This window comes from Austrofundulus limnaeus, unplaced genomic scaffold (assembly GCF_001266775.1).
Source record: "Austrofundulus limnaeus strain Quisiro unplaced genomic scaffold, Austrofundulus_limnaeus-1.0 Scaffold332, whole genome shotgun sequence".
NCBI lineage: Eukaryota > Metazoa > Chordata > Actinopteri > Cyprinodontiformes > Rivulidae > Austrofundulus > Austrofundulus limnaeus.
The window spans coordinates 364,493-381,087 of record NW_013952734.1 but is presented as its reverse complement, the minus strand read 5'-3'; the positions used below and the strand labels follow the sequence as shown (position 1 = coordinate 381,087).

The window sequence follows — 16,595 nt, the reverse complement described above, 5'->3', positions numbered from 1 at the left end:
ATCTTCAGGAACAGGAACAGGCACAGGAACAAGTGGACAGTGTCCAGGTGATACATAATAAGTATTCCACAACAGTTGTCATTTGTAATCATCAAAATTAAACGAAATAAACATTTGAAATATATGAGTTTGTATGTAATGTATGAATATAATATACAAGTTTCACTTTTTAAATGGAATTACTGAAATAAATCTACTTTTTCATGATATTCTAATTTTATGACCAGCACCTGTACATCAACAGATAGATTAAGTGTTACGGTTTTACTGCCACCTGAATTCAGTCAGCTTTAAAAAGTCAAGTAAATAACGTGTAAATCATGAAGCTGGTATATTTAATTAGAGAAATAATCTGTGACTTTATGAATGTAAATTATAACAGGGAATCAATAAATATCAGAGTGGACCTGGACTCAGTCTTAGCATTAAAATAGAGTTTAACTGATTTACCAAAAAAAAAAAAAAAAACTCAATAATAATGTCATCATTAAGTGATTGCTAACACTAGCTGATAGATAACTAGCAGCAAGCTAACTTTTCATAAGAAAAATAACAGTGCTGTCCTACATTTTCACTTATTTTTTGGTCCTTTGTAAAGAATAAAGTTTTTCCAGCAGCTGGACGTTATCAGACCATTACCTGCTCCAGTAGCTCTGAAGCTCTGACCACCACGTTGTTTTACAGCAGGCAGCTAGCACGCCCCCACCGCACGCGTGCGAGTGTGCGTGCATATGTGTGTGCATGTGTGTGTCTGCGCGCACGAGTGTGTGTCCTCACACTTCAGAGAAAAGGAAGGGAGGTGGTGAAGTGGAAGGTGTAGCAGGCTCCCAGCAGCTTCTGCAGTGTGATATGAGAGAGATGAGGAGCAGGAGGGAGGGAGGGTGCGCAGCGTACTTTTTTTTTTTTTTTTTTCTGGAAAAGTTAGACACAGCAGTTGTTGCTTCCTACTGTCAGGAAATGTAGATGCACGCAAAGGAAAAAAGATGTGCAAATATTGGTGGGGACTGTCCCTGTCCGGCCAAAGTTGGTGGGGACATGTCCACACCAGTCCTTCAGAAAGTTACACCCTTGGGTGCACATGATCCTCTCAATAGAGGTAATCTAGATAATCAGGGCCCTAACTATCTATTGTTAGGCTTAGGGTCTACTTTTGTGTGTGAACAAAGAGTGCTTATTGACATCGTCAAACCTGTTTGTCCACCATGCAGAGGTTATGAGGCTGAGTTTGCCTGAAACTCCTCAGACTGAAGAATTCTCTTTTTTTTCTTCTTCCCAGGATTTCCTTTTTCAGCGTGTGATATCTTATATCTGATATCTTCTTGTCTTGGATTCAAATCGAATTTCCTTCATGATGAATTAATGATAGAAAAATTGGACAAAAAGCTCTTCTGAGATCTAGCCATGATCAATTGTTTACATTGACAGCCCACCCTTCACAAGACAACGTTGTGCTCGTACCACCATGGACTAAATTCTGAAGCGGGTGTGTTGCCTATACCTCATTGTGCTAAACCACTAAACAGATTACAAAATTAGTGGAAGATAACACAAACCTCTAAAACAAGTGTCCACCAGTCCCTGTTGCATTTCTTCATCTCTTTCCAGTTGAAGACTGGTGGACCTTAAGCAAACCAGTTACTGGTTTTCTGTAGTTTAATTGGAAGGTGGTTGGAATCATTTGTGGAAAAAATTGGCCAATCCAAATCAGATTTACACCTCTGTCTAACTTGGGATACATCCAGTTTAACCCTTTCAGACTAAAAGCATTTTGTTGATCGAGTTTATTTTTATAAATGCTGTCTGAAGTTAGTCGAACAATAAATGTAAAAGTTCTTCTCTACCATATTTTATACATAATCATTTTTTGTATTTAAATATTGTTAAATGTTATTTTCTTTCTTTTTCTTTTTTTTCTATATTCTCACACAGTACATGACACATGCAGCACTGCTTGTAAGGGGGATAGTTTTTATTTAATTAGGAATATCCATTCATCATCTATGCTCACTTCTGTTCAGGGTCACTGGTGACCATGTCCTGTAGTTACTGTGTGAGGGGCGAGGTACACCCTGGACAGGTCGCAAGTCCATCACAGGGCCAATTAATTAGGAATAAATGGCATAAAAATAGAAGTTGTGAATTTTTTTGTTGGACTTAAAATTAGCAGGCCTCATTTAGCAGAAGCTAATCTGTCCACTAATGGTTTCTGAAGTTAGCAAAAAAGCTAACTCGCCTAATGAGTGACTAGTTCCTCAATTAATAGATTATCAGAAATGTGCCCACCATCAAGTATTTGTAACAATCCATGTATAATTTTTTTTTATAAAACATCTCAACACTATTCTTGCTGTCCATGTTTTCCTTTTTCAGCGTACAATGAATTGTTTGGATGCAAGTCAAATTTCCTCCATGATGAATTAATAGTTGAAAAATTGGATAAAAACTAATATTTGTACGCAGTTCTGCTCAGAAATCTAGCCATGATAAATTGTTTCCATTGACAGCCCACTCCTGACAAGATTGTGTCGTGCTTGTACCACAGTAGACTATCTTCTGAAGTGGGCGTGTCGCCTTTACCTCGTTAATTTACTTATCCTCCCAGTCCAACAACTTTTCAGTAGATGCCAGGTTTTGCCTCTCAGTGGGTGTGTCCTAAAAGTTCCATAAAGAACAGTGATGTATGTGCTTACCCTCTATACTCTAAATCTGCAGTGTTTAATGTTTGATAGCCTGCACAGTGAAAATTAAACCTGCAGTTGTGGCAAAATCACCTGCTAAGTGTGAAAATGTTCTGCATGTGTTGAATAAAACTGATGCATGTTGTTTTTTCACAATCATGCGTCCTGATTGGTGACGGATTGGTTTCCATTTCAGCCCATCAAAACAAACTGGAGGAGATGATCAATGAGCTGGCAGTTGCTATGACGGCAGTAAAGCATGAGCAGGAATACATGGAAGTCCGAGAAAGGATACACAGAGCAAGTAAGCACAAATGCACAAATAAGAGTTAATTTTAGTAAAGTGTCTTAACATCTGTCTTTTGCTCCTCCCCAGTCAATGACAACACAAACAGCAGAGTGGTCCTGTGGTCCTTTTTTGAAGCTCTGGTTCTGGTGGCGATGACACTTGGACAGATTTACTACTTGAAGAGATTCTTTGAAGTTCGACGAGTGGTGTAAAGAATTTAGATGATGCCCGTATGTCCTCCAACATCAAGACAGTTATTTACATTCTGGAAATGATAGTGCTAACATGAGAAAGGCCTACACCTGATTGGATTTAAGAATGTGTGTTCTCCTGTTACCAGATTAAATCCTTCTTTATAAGTTTGTTTTTTATTTTATTTTATTTTATTTTATTCTAGTTCATCTTTTTTTTTTTAAATTGTTTAATAATTAGTTAATTGCCAGTTCCAATTTGCCAGTGCAGTGGGTGGGGCTTAATATTTATCTAGAAACATTTTCAAATGAACATTAAATTAGACCTTATTGTCTGAGAATATAAGGGTTTTGTTCCTGGTGTCAAAGCCACAGTTCACCGACCATTTTTAATGTTCAAATGACAAACTGCACTCCTGATGTATACATCAAAGTATCTGAAGGATCACCATTACAACTGCTCTCTAAGCCACCATTAATTTAAATGCAATTTAAAAACTTGACTAAGGATTTGAGGAGCTGAGTAATGGTCAGATTTTAAACAATTTAATGTGCAGCTCCAAAGAAAAGTAGCTGAATACTGATGTGTGTTACAAGTTGATTGAGGTGGGGTAGGGGGCACCTAATGACTGCTGTGTTCTTATTTGATTTTACTATGATTGTTTTTGTCAGGGTTTGGGGTTTCAAAAGATATAATTGTATATCAAATTGAAATTTTTAATTCTGAATTGTTTTTAGTAACATGCAGCTGCCTGGAAGACACAAATTTCTAATTACTACAAACAAGAGAGATTTAAGGCACTGCATGTTACAAAATACGATACAGTTTTGTAAGGGAAAAAGAAAAACATGACCTGTTACAGTTTCTTTTTGTCATCACAGTTAATTCTAAATGGGTCTGTACAAATATAAAATAGTTGTGAAAAATCCCACAGGTTTCATAATAAAGATATTCTACACTGTCTTTTTCTATTCAAAATTTTTTTATACCACTTACTAATCTTTTATGACCAGGAAGAAAATAAATGGCTGCTGAACAAGCAAAATATCTGAGATTTCAACTGTCACCACGGGGCTGTGTATTGGCAAGAATTTGGCGATACGATACATATCATGACAGAGGGGTCACGATACGATATATCCCGATATATTGCGATACTGTAAACAAGGCGATATATTGTGATTTTTTTGTCCAAAAACGCTGTTAAATAAAAACCTCTTACTGGGGAAAAAAATGAAAAACCAAAATTCATTGTCTCAGAAAATTCTAATATTACATAGACATGCTTTTGATACATTTAGCTGTGTTCTGCTTTGTATGTGTTTTATTTTATTTGTTTCATATTTCTTATTTCATCCATGTTTTCAATTATCAGACTAAATTTGCCAATAAATAGGTTGAAAGTATATTTTTTGCAGCTTTTAGTTTTTAATATCAATTTACAATATGGTCACCCAACACTTAATAATAGCCTCTACCTCAAGAGGTAGAGGAGCCAAATGACTGGCTCACTGCTGCCAACTAGCCTTTCATTTTTATGTTGTAGAGCAGTGAGCCAGCCATTTGGCTGGCTCACTGCTGCCAACTAGTGGTCAAGAGGCTGAACTACAACATAAAAATAAATGGCTGGCAGGAAAGTTGACATTTTAAACCTTCATAAAAAATCGATACAGGGCTTTAGAATATCGATACAGTATCGGGAAATGAAATATCGCGATATTTCAGTGTATCGATATTTTCTTACACCCCTATCACCACACCGTCATGGCTTCTACTGGACCAGTGATGGGTGGACAGTATTAAAATAACCCACTCAAAGTACTGCTACACTATTGAAATTCTACACATGAAGTTACTGATGTAAAAAGACAAATGTATTTTTGAGTAGTTGCTTTTTTTTTAAGCAGGTGGGCATTTCTCCTGCAGTGCACAAAAGATGACCTTTTTTTCTCAAAACTGGTTTATTTAAAAAGCCTCATTCCAGAACGCGTCACCTGCTGCTCCAGAGCAGGGGCCTCGTATCAACGGTGCATACGCACAAAAACCTTGCGTACATCGTTTTCCACACAAAACTCCAGACGTATCGAAACAAGAGGCGGCTGGTCACTAGAGGGCGCCGCCCCGCCACTATTTTTTGAGACAGAATTTATTTTAACAAAAAATGTTTAGTAGAAATATTTGTTTTAGATGCGTATGATACAATTTTTATAGTTCTTAACGGATAAACTTTTATTTTACTCATGAACGATGTCGCGTTGAGTCACTTAATGTTCAAGTCAGGGCACAATCTTGCGTGTGCTTTGTGTTTTATGATGTGCTGTCTCCATGTGCCTTCTTCGTGTCATAACTCTTGTGTCAGCCCTCAGTTACTCTGTTCATTCTTGATCTTTCTTTCACACCTGCCTGCACTTGTAATTAGGGCTGTGTATTGGCAAGAATTTGGCGATACGATACATATCATGACAGAGGGGTCACGATATGATATATCCCGATATATTGCGATACTAAGCAAGGCGATATATTGCGATTTTTTTACCCCCAAAATTCTATTAAATAAAAACCTCTTACAGGGAAAAAAATGAAAAACCAAAATTCTTTGTCTCAGAAAATTCTAATATTACATAGACATACTTTTGATACATTTAACTGTGTTCTGCTTTGTATGTGTTTTATTTTATTTGTTTCATATTTCTTATTTCATCCATGTTTTCAATTATTAGACTAAATTTGACAATAAATAGTTTGAAAATATATTTTTTGCAGCTTTTAGTTGTTAATATTAATTTAAAATATGGTCACCCAACACTTAACAATAGCCTCTACCTCAAGAGGTAGAGGAGCCAAACGGCTGCCTCACTGCTGCCAACTAGTGGTCAGAGGCTGAACTACAACATAAAAATGAATGGCTGGCAGGAAAGTTAACATTTTAAACCTTAATAAAAAATCGATACAGGGCTTTAGAATATCGATACAGTATCGGGAAATGAAATATTGCAATATTTCAGTGTATCGATATTTTCTTACACCCCTACTTGTAACCATCTCAGCTGTCTCCACTTTCCACTTATCCGCTGAGTATGTATTCTGTTTATTTTCTCTCCACCTTCATCCAATCATTGTTTGGTTCTCTGCCCTGGCTCCCTCTCGTTCATTCCAGTTTTTTGTTTTGTATTTTTGCTGCTGCCATGTCGGCTTTTCATTTAATAAATATTTTTGCTTTGAGCCTGCTTGCCTGCATATGGGTCCCTTCCTGCCTTCCTGACCAAACAGTTTAGGATAATTTGTCACATTAATTTAATTATCTAATTTAATTACCTGTCCTGAGCCTGGTTCTGCTGGAGGTTTCTTCCTGATTAGCAGGGAGTTTTTCCTCTCCACTGTTTGCTCAGGATGGGAGACTGTGATGAAGGGATTCAACACAATCTGCTGACTTCTTTAGATTATTCTTTTTTCATGTACAGTGCTCTGAGACAACGTATTGTGACTTGACACTACACAAATAAACTGAACTGAATTGAATTAGCAGGGTAAGAGCACAGATTTGCTCAAAATATTGCAATGCACAACATTTTAGGTGACATCAGAGTTCAAAAGAGGACAAATTGTTGGTGCACATCTTGCTGGAGCATCTGTGACCAAGACAGCAAGTCTTTGTGATGTATCAAGAGCCACAGTATCCAGGGTAATGTCAGCATACCACCAAGAAGGACCAACCACATCCAACAGGATGAACTGTTGACACAAGAGGAAGCTGTCTGAAAGGGATGTTCTGGTCTAAAACCAGGTGTTTCAGTTTTATTGTCTAATCTCTGTAAATACAGTATAGTACAGTAAATAAATGAAAGTATATGAAGGTGCATATTAGTGATGACAGTGTAGGTGAATTGTCCAAGTGACTGATAACATCATGATGTGTTATACAGTCGAACGAATGACCTATGGAAGTGCACTGTCCTGCAGCAAGGATGTTTTAGTCTCTGAAGCCCTCCTCCGGTTCATGCAGAGGGTGGTGGGGGTTGTTCATGATGGTTGTCAGTTTTGCCAGCATCCTCCTCTCACCCACCACTACCACAGGCTCCAGACGACACCCCAGCACAGAGCTTGACTTCCGTACCAGTTTGTCTATCCTGTTCCTGTCCCTTTCAGTACATCCAGCCCCCCAGCAGACCACTCCATAGAAAAGGGCAGATACTACCACCATGTCCTAGAATATCTTTAACAGAGTCCTGCAGACACCGAAGGACCTCAGCCTCCTCAGTAGGTGGAGTCGACTCTGGCCCTTCTTATACAAGATGTCTGTTTGTAGTCCAGTCCAGCTTGTTGTTGAGGTGAACACACAGGTACTTGTAAGAGTCCACTGTCTCAATGTCTTTTCCCTGGATGTTCACCGGTGCTGTAGGGGATGACTTCCTCTTGTCTTGATTGTTTTGCCTTGAATGATAGGCATTTCATAGGCAATTTAATAGGCAAGTAAATGCTAAAAAAGTTGGTATTTATTGACCAGTTTTATTTAGTGCATCTGCAACATGATCATTATTACACATATACCGACTAGGATGAACACAAACACTGGTTTGTGATTGTTTATTACATAACGCACATTATTACATCATCCATCCATCCATTATCTATATCCACTTCTTCCCTTCAGGGACACAGGGGTCACTGGTGACCAAGTCCAGCAGTAACTGTGCGAGGCACGGGATACACTCTGGATAGGTTGCAAGTCAATTATACATTACCATATAATGTGTCATATTGTCATTTCAAAAGAAAGCTCAACCTCTGCATTTTGTAACATCCATCTATACCTGTTTATTCTTTTTCTGGGGTCACTGGTGCCCATTTCCAGCAGTCACATTGCAAGGGGCAGAGTACACCCTGGACAGGTTGTAAGTCCATCACAGGGCCACACAGAAACAAACGAGACAACCATTCACTCTCTCACTGACACCTAGGGACAATTTAGTTATCAATTAACCTAACAGTCATGTTTTTGGTCTGTGGGAGGAAGCCGGAGTACCCGGAGAGAATGCGGTTGAAAGGATTGCAAAAATGCGTTCAAGGAATTTATTACATTTTGTGCTGATTATTACATAATGCAGTTTTAATATTTTGAAGCCTGATTTTATTACATTACATAATTGGCTGTACAAGGCATTGTTATAATTTGGTTTGACAATCTGATAACAAGGTATGTTTATATAGAAGCACAGTGGATATATATTTTTTCTGTTTTGAAAAAGTTATAAATAAAAACCTGTTCAAACCTTTATGAAATCTTGTGTACGGATAAACGTATGAAACAAACCAATGGTACTGAAAACAATCTCCTTGGTGGGAGTAGTAATTTAATTTGCAGAGCACTTTACATTAGTAACTCTCAAAAAAGCTCCAATTCATACAGAATTTTGGTAAAAAATAAAGTGCATTATAATCATGTAAAAAAGAAAAAAATGCACAGCAGTTTCACATTTACCCTTTTTATTAAAAAAATCTGACATTCCAGTGTTTCTGTTTTCCATTTTCTAATAAAAGGGCAATGAGACAACAGTTCAGATTGTCATCCATCATTTTAGACCTCAACACATACAAAATATTGTGTGCAGCCACATCTTCTCTGCAAAGACAGACTAGCATTGACTTTTTAACGTATTAAAAAACACATGTTAGGAACTGGTTCAACAGATTCGACTTCCAGTGAGTGTGGAGGCAAAGGCTATTGCTTACTTTTTAAACTACTCTTCCAAGGTCTTAAAAAGTAAAAGAAATCCAAATAAAGTACCAACAGTCATCTACTAATGCTCCATGGTGAGGTCTGTAACAGTGCAACTATTAAAGCACAATAAGATTTTAGTTTGGAGTTCTGGAAGAAAGAGGAGTGTGAACAAGTATGACCAAAACAAAAAAGAAAATATAGAAAGACCATTTTAATATTTTGCTTCATCTGCTGTTAAAAACAAGTTCTTGTGGACAATACATTAAAAAGACTGATGACTCCTCGATAGTGGATGCTGTTAATCTGGTCACCACACACGAGGGTGGGAGGGTCACTACATACAAACATATGTTTTCTTCTGTTGTCATAGGAACTTTGCATCGACTTCCACTCATTTACTGGTCATTTCTATAGCCTAACCGTGACCCCTTACCTTAAACCTAACCACCCTGACCTAAACTCAATTCACACCCTAATCCCACCCCCTCAAACCAGACTTTGAACTCATGGGGATCAGGCTTTTGTCCCCATAAGGAACAATAGCTCCTCATAAGGCTGTGTGTACCAGGAAAATGGTCAAATATTTTCAACACCAAGTAATAAAAATGTACACAGACACACACACGTACTTGCATCAAACAGAGGACATTGTATTGACTTCCATTCATTTTTGTAACTGTATTTATGCCTAACCCAGACATTTTCCCTAAAACTAACCATTAATGGTCTTTTCCTAACCTGAACCAAAACTTAATCCACACCATACCTCTAAACCCAACCAGTAAAGCACAGCAGAGCTGCAAATACAGTGGACATTGAAGAGGTCCTCACTTTACATCAAAGATCTCATTTTGATAGTAACTGTGTTACAAATGGTCCTCACTATGTAGTAAAAATAAGTACACACACACACATGCTCACACGTACGTTTGTTGTTTTGTCCTTGTGAGGACTTTGCATTGATTTTCATTCATTTACTGGTGATTTCTAAAGCCTAACACTGACCCTACCCTAAAGTTAACCTCACAGGTACAAAACTAACCTAAACTCAATTCACACCTTGGTCCTAAACCAAACCCCTGACCCACAAACGATATCTCTGCCATTGAAACTGGAACAGTGGGTCCTGACCAGGCTGTGTGTACCAGGACAATGGCCAAAAGTCGTCCCCACAAGATAGCAAAAACGTACACACAGAGAAATGAGAGCATTTTCAATTAGGTTAACTCCAAATGTCAAGTGGTGTTTTATGTCCAAGCATTACTTTATAAAAGTTTAAATAAAATCTGTTCATGTTTAATGAAATACTTTGTGATTCAAAAAACATGCACAGATCTAACTCTTTGTTTGCAGGTCATACTTGTCCTTTCAGCATCAAACTCCAGATTCCTCAATGAGTTTGTTTACTAACACCAGAGATGAGGTAAAGGGGCAATAAAAAATAAAATAAAATAAAGTAAAACAAAAGAATATTTAGCTGATCTCTTTCTAATACTGCAACTACAGAGGTGGTTCAAAGCATCACACATAGTACTCAAAACCAAAAAAAGACAAACAAAACGATTTGATAGAAGTAAATGTCAGTCCTAAGGGTTTAGACTGGGAGTTACGTTTGCATTTCCAGGTGTTCATCAGAAGAATTCTGCCAGTTTGCTTTTTAAGCAGAGAAACAGATGGAAAAACATTTCTCTTCAGAGATAAAGGCATAAGTCAACAAACATTGTGTCTTTTCTTCATTATGTACAATAATTTATTAGGGATAAAACTGGATTTACTCTTCCTAAATAATCTAAAAATAATTATTTAAGGTATCAATATGCCTGAATTACAGCTGTATAAATTTAGGAGTTTACCTACAGGCTTATGTGGTCTAATAGCTGCAGATGCTTCAGAGGTTTGTGTCAATGTGGGGAGAATAAAAACAAACAAACAGCGCAAGTGAGAAACAACAGAACATGACAGAGTCCAGTACCAAGGACACACAGGCCGGCAAAGGGTGACATGACGATGGGGTACACAGTCCTCATCAGTTTGAAGTGTGTGATGATGTTCAGATCTTGAGGTTCTTTACAGTTTCTGCTCTTTTTTTAAGCAGATCTGCCACCTCCTGAAGTGAGTGCAGGTAACTGCCCTGCACCTTGTCCATAGCAGCCTTTGTAAATGCTTCCTCCTCCTGTGACACAAGTTGGAACACAAATACAGAAACATAATCAAGATGAAGCAAAAACAGAAACATCAGGATAGAACACAAACAAGTCAGAACACAAACAAACATCAAGAGATGATCGCAGATGCATCCAAATACTCTGTTCCTTCAAACCTACATGTTCTTGGTTTTGCGCCTACATGCTAAAAAAGGGTGAGTACACTGCAAACAAACATTGAAAGCATATCTATGAATACAAAATATAGAAACTGTGACCTTTAGGCCAGTTTGGCAATTTGTAAAATTATATTTAAAATTAGAACAGTACTGGTCAATTTGTTTACTGTTAATCTTGGAAAGTCTATATTTCTCCATGTACCTGAGATTGTAGTTTTATAAATAGCTGCTTTAAAATAGTTTAACACAGACATTCTTAACCCATGGGCCGCAGCCCACAAGCGCCACCTTGAGGGCCTCACATGAACAACAGTTTTTAACTTTGGCCCCCAAAGTTAAAAACTGTTGTTCTCTTTCATAGCATTCGTTTCGTGTCTCACATTGGGAACGCCTTCGGCGTGATCTCATCAGAAGCTCATATTACATTACGCCAGCCAGGATTTGCTGGAAATCAGCCTGTCAGTGACAAGGAGGGCCACGACCCTCCCTCTATAAATAGGGCTGTTCCTGCACTGACAGGTTATTCAAAAATCTCTTCTTGAAACGAGCAGAAGTTCCACCAGCTCTCTCCAGGTACTGCCTCTTCTCAGAGCCTAGCTAAACTGTCCATAGACTCGTGCGTAAGCGCGGTCGCTGGGCGCTTTGCTCTGGGTTAGCACAGCACCGCACAGAGTGTCTGGTTATCGGTAGCAATACCATCAAAAAAAAAAGTAGCAATACTTATATAAGTAGCAATACTTATATAAGTAGCAATACTATAAAAAAGTAGCAATACTTTAATGGTTTGAGCTACCCCAACGGGACGTCGCAACGCTCCCCCCCAAGCCTAGCCGTACCTGGTTAGCCTAGCTGTCACCAGCTCAAACATCTCCCTGGAACACGGAGGCCGCGGGGGCTTCAGCAAAACCAGTGGAGGGCCCACAGCCACGGGCCTGCCCGTGTGGCAATAAAATATCAAGCTGGGACACCCACCCAACCTGTGTGGTGTGCCTCGGCTTGAAACATGCCTAAGCATCCCTTGAGTCGGCGGAGGAGTGTGCGCACTGCAGYCGGTTCTCCCTCAAGGTGCTCCGTCGTCGTCTGGCCTGTCAGTTGACACTGTCCAGCGGGGACCCGGTGCTGGCTTCGACAGCTGCCGAACAGGACCCAGCCGACACGGTGGTTGCCCAGGTCTCTGAACCTGAAGTTGGAACAAGATGGGGCGACTTGCTCGAAACTGCAGACCCGCTTCCATCCGAAACGATGGAGCAGGCTCTCACTTCGAGCTCGCTGGATTACTTGGCAGGAGGCAAGCTCTCCGATGACTCAGAGCTCCCTTTCTCAGATGACGAGGAGGATTATGATCCATCTGCCCAGCAGTCAGGACAGGTTGTAAAATCTGCTCTTTCTGATGCGGGCCGACCCGGTCATGAAGACCCATCCTCGCCAGAGCTGGATTTAGACCTGCACGATGTGTGTAAATGCGCCACTGCGAAGCTCGACATCCAGTGGCCTGAGGTCCAAGTTGAGGCGGTCCGTTCATGTTTCGACGGAAAGAAGCTGCCTAAAGCAAAGAAAACAGGCAAATAGCTCCTGCCGTTTTCCCCCGAGCTGCTGGAAGAACTGTCCATCTCCTGGCGCAGCAAGCCTTTCAAGGAGAAGCACCCGGTGGCGGGCAGCTCGGTGCTGGACTGTGTGGACATGGAAAAATGCGGTCTCCGCCAAATACCTCCAGTCGAGCCTGCGGTCGCGGCGCACCTGCACCCGAAGACTTCCATGTCGGCAGGTGGCCCCGCTCTCCCCTCCAGAACAGACCATTTTCAGTCCAGCCTGTCCTATAAAGCGGCTGCACTGTCAGTCCGGGCTCTGAATGCTTCTTTCCATGCTCATGGTGTATCAGGCGAAGCTAGAGGAGCAGATGACCGCCTCATCAGATACTGCTCTGTGGGACAAAGTCTGCATCATCACGGACCACTGTCTCCAGCTGCACAAAGTGGCGATCCAGGCTATGGGCAGAGAACCATGGGGCTGATGGTTCTGCAGGAGTGGGCCAGGTGGTTGAATCTCACCACTCTCCACAAAAGAGGAGGACCTCCTCGACACTCCCATCACTCCGCAGGGTCTGTTTGGCTCCGCAGTCACCTCGATGCAAAAGAGGTGGGCGGAAAAGAAAAGAGACGACGAGGCCCTGAAGCTGTCCAGGCGCACCTTCGCCTCCACCACCGCAGCTCCACCGCCGCAGCGTCAAACCTTCGCTCAGGCCGCGGCACGCTTGCCCCCCACCTTTAGGATCCCAAAACTGCCAAAGGTCCAGGGAGCCCCACAAGCGCCGCAAAAACCCTTTAAAGTCCTGTGGCAGCGGAAGCCCGAGGGCCCCCGCCCCGACCTACCGCCACCACCCACCTCCACTCAGGTGGTCAGGAGGAAACGGCTGGCCTGACCTCCATGGATGGAGGGAACGAGCTGGAATCTCTTCCCTCCACAGTTCTGTTCAGCAAAGTTCCGTGCGTGTCCGAGAGGATGTTCGAGCCTGCTCAGCGCGCCACGAAGTTCACAGGAYGCRATGTTCACGAGGAACCCCGCAGCGGCCCTCAGCAGCGTCACACAAGCACATTTATCTTTTGTCAAAAAGAAATAAATGTTTACAAACTGTCGCATCCAGGCTTCAAGCCGAGGGCACAGTTAAAAATAAAAATGTTGAAAAACATAAACATGAGCCAATTCGGGGATTTAGTCCCTCCTTTTTCAGAAGGAGAAAGACTCTTCCCCGAATCGGACAGAACTGTGAAAAACCTAAGTCCACGCGCATGCGCACTGCAGGTCGAAACCTTTTCCAATCCAAAGCCGCTAGAGGGCAGTCTCCGCCCGTGTTTAACAAACTGGTTGGCCAGCCGCCTGACGGTGCAGCTGGAAAAGTGGACAGAATGTACAAACTCAGAGTGGGTTTTGAAATTAATAAAAAGGGGTTACAGGCTACAGTTTGCAGCCCCCCCCCACTGAGTTACAACGGAGTGATTCAGTCACAAGCAGAGGGAGAAGCTGCTCTTTTTCTACAAGAAAAGATTTCTTCGCTGTTAGAAAAAAGAGCAATCAGCTTAGTTCCTCCCGAGMGCAGCYGGGAGGGATTTTACGCACGTTATTTCCTCGTGCCGAAGAGAGGTGGCTGCGGAATGCGGGCTATTCTAGACCTCYGGGCTCTGAACMAGCATCTGAGAAAATACAGATTCAAGATGCTGACTCACGCCTCCCTGCTGCGCTTCCTGCGTCACGGCGATTGGTTTACATCAATCGACCTCAAGGACGCGTATTTTCATATATCCATATATCCGCCAAACAGGAAATATCTCAGGTTTGCATTTGAGGGAAAATGTTACRAWTACCTCRTACTCCCGTTTGGACTCTCACTGAGCCYGAGAGTGTTTGTGAAATGCACAGAGGCGGCGGTGGGTCCGCTCAGAAGGCAGGGCATCCGAGTGGCCATGTATRTAGAYGATTGGCTGGTCGCAGCACCCTCCCAGCAGGAGGCTGTGAATCACACAGCTGCATTAACACAGCACATGATGGAGCTGGGCTTCAAAATAAATATGGAAAAGARTKTTCTGCGTCCTTCTCAGAACWTCTCTTTCATAGGTCTCTCCCTGGACTCAGTCCAGGCCAGAGTGAGGCTGACAGAAGACAGAGTAAAAACTGTGATGGACTGCCTGTCCATGTTTCACAGAGGAAACAGAGTTACACTCAGACTCTGTCGCAGACTCTTGGGGCTAATAGCTTCAGCGCTGGTGGTGGTCCCACTAGGTCGTCTCCACATGAGAGGGATACAGCGCTGGGTGGCTTCTCAGCTGAGGCTGAGTTCACACATTTCTCACAAAGTGAGAGTCACAGCTGCCTGTGCTGCAGCCCTACGCCCCTGGTGAGATATCAGCACCCTGACCCAGGGTGTGCCAATGGGGATTGTACAAAACAGGAAGGTTATCACAACAGATGCCTCCCTGACAGGATGGGAGGTATTTGCGAAGGGAAAACTGTGAATGGGTCTTGGAGCCCAAAAATGCGGTCCTTCCACATAAATTATTTGGAGCTGCTAGCTGTTCAGCTAACATTAAAACACTTCCTTCCTCTCCTGGAAGGTCACCATGTGTAATTGTAACCAATGTAATTGAGACCATACAGAATGCACGGGCACCTGCAACAAGATCTCTGTATGAGTGCAAATGGTCCATTTTTGAGAAATAGTGCACCGACTCTCAGGAGATTCCTTATCAGTGTTCTGTAGCTGTCACTTTCTTTCTTACAGAACCTGATTTGATAAGGGAAAAGCTTTTTCCGCCAAAGTTTATTTGGCGGCTATTTCAGCCTGCCACATAGGCTTCGAGGGAAAAACAGCAGGCCAACATCCTTTAGTAGGTCAGTTTATGAAGGGGGCTCACAGAAAACTGCCTGTCTCAAAACCTATGACCCCCTACATGGGACCTTCCTCTGGTACTGGAGGCTCTCACTACTTCGCCCTTCGAGCCTCTGGATCAGGTGGAGTTAAAGTTGGTAGCGCTGAAAACAGCAATTTTGCTGGCACTTGTCTCTACTAAGCGTGTGGGTGAGATTCATGCTTTATCAGTTCACCCATCCCGCACAAAATTCTCTTTGGACAATTCTAAGGTGATCCTGCTCCCAAACCCTGCTTTTGAGCCTAAGGTGTTGGGTTCTTACTCTCCTATTGAGTTAGTGGCTTTTAATCATCCTCCGTTCTCTTCTGAGGAGCAGGAGAGGCTACACAAACTCTGCCCAGTACGTGCTTTATGTATCTACATGGACAGGACGAAACAGGTCAGAAAAAGTGACCAACTGTTTGTCTCTTGGGCTAAAAATCAGTGCGGGAAACCGGTAACAAAATAGCGGTTTTCTCACTGGATCACTGGTGCGATTGCCTTAGCATATAGTTCAAATGGCCTGCAGCCTCCTGAGGGCCTGCGTGCCCATTCCACCAGGGGCTTAAGCTCTTCATGGGCTCTGCTTAAAGGGGTGTCCCTTCAGGAAATTTGTGCAGCAGGTTTGCTCGGTTTTATAAACTTGGTCACAGCACCATCACTGGCTCATTCAGTTCTGAGTGTAGCACCAAGTGCACAGAAGAAGTGATGCTCTGATCAGCTGGCATGTAGTGAAGTCTGCTGAGCAATACAGGAGTCAGTATATTTTTGTTCCCAATGTGAGACACGAAACGAATGCTATGAAAGAGAACTTTAAGTTACTGTCGTAACCCCAGTTCTCTGAGTAGCATGAGTGTCTCACCAAGTCACCCTCCTTGCTCTAACGTTGCGAGGAAGAGGTGATAATCTTTTTGAATAACCTGTCAGTGCAGGAACAGCCCTATATATAGGGGGAGGGTCGTGGCCCTCCTTGTCACTGACAGGCTGATTTCCA

The 16,595-nt window shown here is 41.9% G+C and overlaps 3 protein-coding genes across 4 annotated transcripts in view; 2 read left to right on the top strand and 1 right to left on the bottom strand.

Annotated features, from left to right (window-relative positions):
- tmed2 (transmembrane p24 trafficking protein 2) overlaps positions 1–4,122 on the top strand; it is a 17,725-nt gene extending 13,603 nt beyond the window's left edge. For both annotated transcript variants that reach the window (XM_014022502.1, XM_014022501.1), the window contains 2 exons: positions 2,875–2,982; positions 3,055–4,122. In XM_014022502.1, the coding sequence (XP_013877956.1) occupies positions 2,875–2,982; positions 3,055–3,179 (233 nt within the window). In that variant the 3' untranslated portion in view covers positions 3,180–4,122. The remainder of the gene's footprint in view (positions 1–2,874; positions 2,983–3,054) is intronic.
- A 6,030-nt stretch (positions 4,123–10,152) lies between these two features.
- The window catches only part of naa25 (N-alpha-acetyltransferase 25, NatB auxiliary subunit), a 61,376-nt gene continuing 54,933 nt past the window's right edge, over positions 10,153–16,595 (bottom strand). The window contains exon 24 of the mRNA XM_014022490.1: positions 10,153–11,051. Coding sequence (XP_013877944.1) covers positions 10,929–11,051 — 123 coding nt within the window. The 3' untranslated portion in view covers positions 10,153–10,928. The remainder of the gene's footprint in view (positions 11,052–16,595) is intronic.
- LOC106527569 (uncharacterized) lies at positions 13,384–15,007 on the top strand (the record flags this gene model as incomplete). The annotated part of the gene is given in 1 exon segment (XM_014022492.1): positions 13,384–15,007. A coding segment is annotated over 1 exon segment (1,020 nt), but the record flags the coding sequence as incomplete, so codon positions are not given.